The 2,222-nt window shown below is 29.4% G+C and overlaps 1 protein-coding gene across 2 annotated transcripts; it reads right to left on the minus strand.

Annotated features, from left to right (window-relative positions):
* Positions 1-529: 529 nt before the first annotated feature.
* On the minus strand, positions 530-2,002 carry LOC114279678 (uncharacterized). 2 transcript variants are annotated; one of them, XR_014331589.1, is made up of 3 exons: positions 1,960-2,002; positions 1,670-1,828; positions 530-1,012 (listed from the first exon to the last, which is right to left on the minus strand). XR_014331589.1 is itself a non-coding variant. In XM_082872962.1 (3 exons), the coding sequence occupies exons 1-3, from the start codon at positions 1,955-1,957 to the stop codon at positions 849-851; spliced, it is 342 nt and encodes a 113-aa protein (XP_082729088.1). In that variant the 5' UTR covers positions 1,958-1,999; the 3' UTR covers positions 530-848. The 2 variants fall into 2 exon arrangements, 1 of the variants encoding a protein (XP_082729088.1); XM_082872962.1 differs by having other exon boundaries at positions 1,939-1,999.
* Positions 2,003-2,222: the final 220 nt, after the last annotated feature.

Raw genomic sequence — 2,222 nt, forward strand, 5'->3', positions numbered from 1 at the left:
TTTTAGACTGGTTAAACAATGAATAACTTAACTCCAATCTCACTAAGAAGATATAGATAAGAGCCAATGATTTGAGTCTTGTGCATTATTTTAAATAACAGTATAAGTATATATATATCTGTACCAGTGATATATGATTATATATAGACTAATATCAAATAATATTGGTCGATATATTTTTTTTGATCAGCAAAGAAAAATTTCATTAATCAACATGAAATTAAAGGTATAATAATATCAAAAGTCTAAAATCTTAATATGTAGCAGTTGGTTTTTAAGACACCGACTCTTGTACTACCGACAAGCACCAAAAAAAACTCCAACCATGGGGTGTTTTGGCTAGTCGGATTTTGACATTTTTTTTGTTAAAATCGACAAAAAGACAAAATACACTAAAATAGCTAATAAGATAACATGTCACATTAAATCCACATCTAACTATAAAAAAATCCAACACAAAAATTTTAATCTACTAAAATAATAACTTCCCAAACACTCACATAGAGTATAAAATATATAACATGTAATAAGCACAAACCCTTGCTAGCCATGGCTTTATTATTTTAAGGTAGTTATACACAACATACTTGGGCCTAGCTAGCTATATGGTGGCTTACATGTATCCATCACACACAACACTAAAACAAACCACATAAAACCGATATTTTCAGGTTTATGAAGCTTTAAAACATTGAATATATAGCTAGTCACACACACACACACACAAGCATAAACTTATGTTGCTACTTGGTACACAACACAAGTAGTATAACCTTATTTCAAGCACACCCTTTTTATACTTGTTGATCCCATCCCATTCACCGTAGATAGAGCTAGATAGCTAGCTCTTACTCATGATCGGGTCGTTGGACAGATGTGAAATAGTGATGAGTGTCAACGGTTGATCCTCCAGCTCCTTGGCCAAGCTTCCCATAACTGTGGTTCACCTCGTCGTCGCTATCGTCATCCTCCGCATTCGTGCTAGCTTTACTTTCAGCTATGGCTTCCACATCTATTGAAATTTAAATAATAAAATTATTATTCATTTTCCTATCAAAGTTAAATCTTAATATCTGTTATTCAATGGGTTGAGCCTCATAGGGTTTAATTCAACCCACTAAATTTTTTTAAACAGTTGTATGATTATGTGAAATTTTTGGGATTTTCATAATTGAACCTAATAAAATAATTAGAAAAATTAAAATTGATATATATATATCTATTTAGTTTGTGTTTGATCTTGAATTTAGAGATGAATTTTTGAAAATAAAATAAAATAAAATAGTAATATAAGTGAAATATGAACTTTTTTTTTTTCTTTACATATTTCTCTTCGTTTCACAAATCTCTCTCCCAAATTTAAGATTCAAATACTGTTTATCAAAAAAAAAAACACTTGGTTAATTCTTGAAACTTAGAGATCATATCTCTCTATCATCAGTATGTGAGTGATTATGTATAAGATAAACTTTTATTAATATGTTTTTGGCAATATATAAATGATATTAAAGTGTATCATGAGAATGAATTTTCTAAAACTAAAAAATTGACATAATAAATTATCCATTAACCCTACTAAATCAAATTGCTGATTAAAAATTCACTAAAGAAGAATTAAGAATATAAATAAGGGATAAAAGTTAACAATATTCAACAAGATTAGTACTACCTTTGTTTCCATTAATAGCAACCTTATCATTTGCACCAACGTTAACCTTTCGACCAAGATTTTTATCGCTTGGCTTCTCTGCCAGAGTCCCCAAGATCAACATGAAGGTTAGCAAGATTGGTAGCAAGATCTTCATGATTTGAACTCTTCTATATAACCCTGAAATTAGAAGGTATCTTTGTTGTTAGTTAACAAAGAAATGCTTTGAGAGGAAACTATGGAAAAAAACAAGGACACAAGTACACTACAACTAGGGCAACAGGACATACCACTAGGGCAACAGGACATACCACTCTTCTTGCTTCAAGAAAGAATATGTAAATGGCTGATGAAATAATGACTTCCAAGTGTGACAATATATAGGCAATTTTTTTATTTTTATTTTATTTTTACTGTATTTACAACTTTGAATGTTTAAAAAGATTAGACACCACATTTTTTACAAATTTTATAATAATGTTAGAATTATTATTTTTTTAAATTTCATTTTATTTATCATTTAACAGTACACATCCACAATCATTGAATATTAACGAGGACTATGTGAGATTCC

The sequence above is a fragment of the Camellia sinensis genome, chromosome 6, assembly GCF_055761805.1.
Source record: "Camellia sinensis isolate YWXY chromosome 6, ASM5576180v1, whole genome shotgun sequence".
Taxonomy (NCBI): Eukaryota; Viridiplantae; Streptophyta; class Magnoliopsida; order Ericales; family Theaceae; genus Camellia; species Camellia sinensis.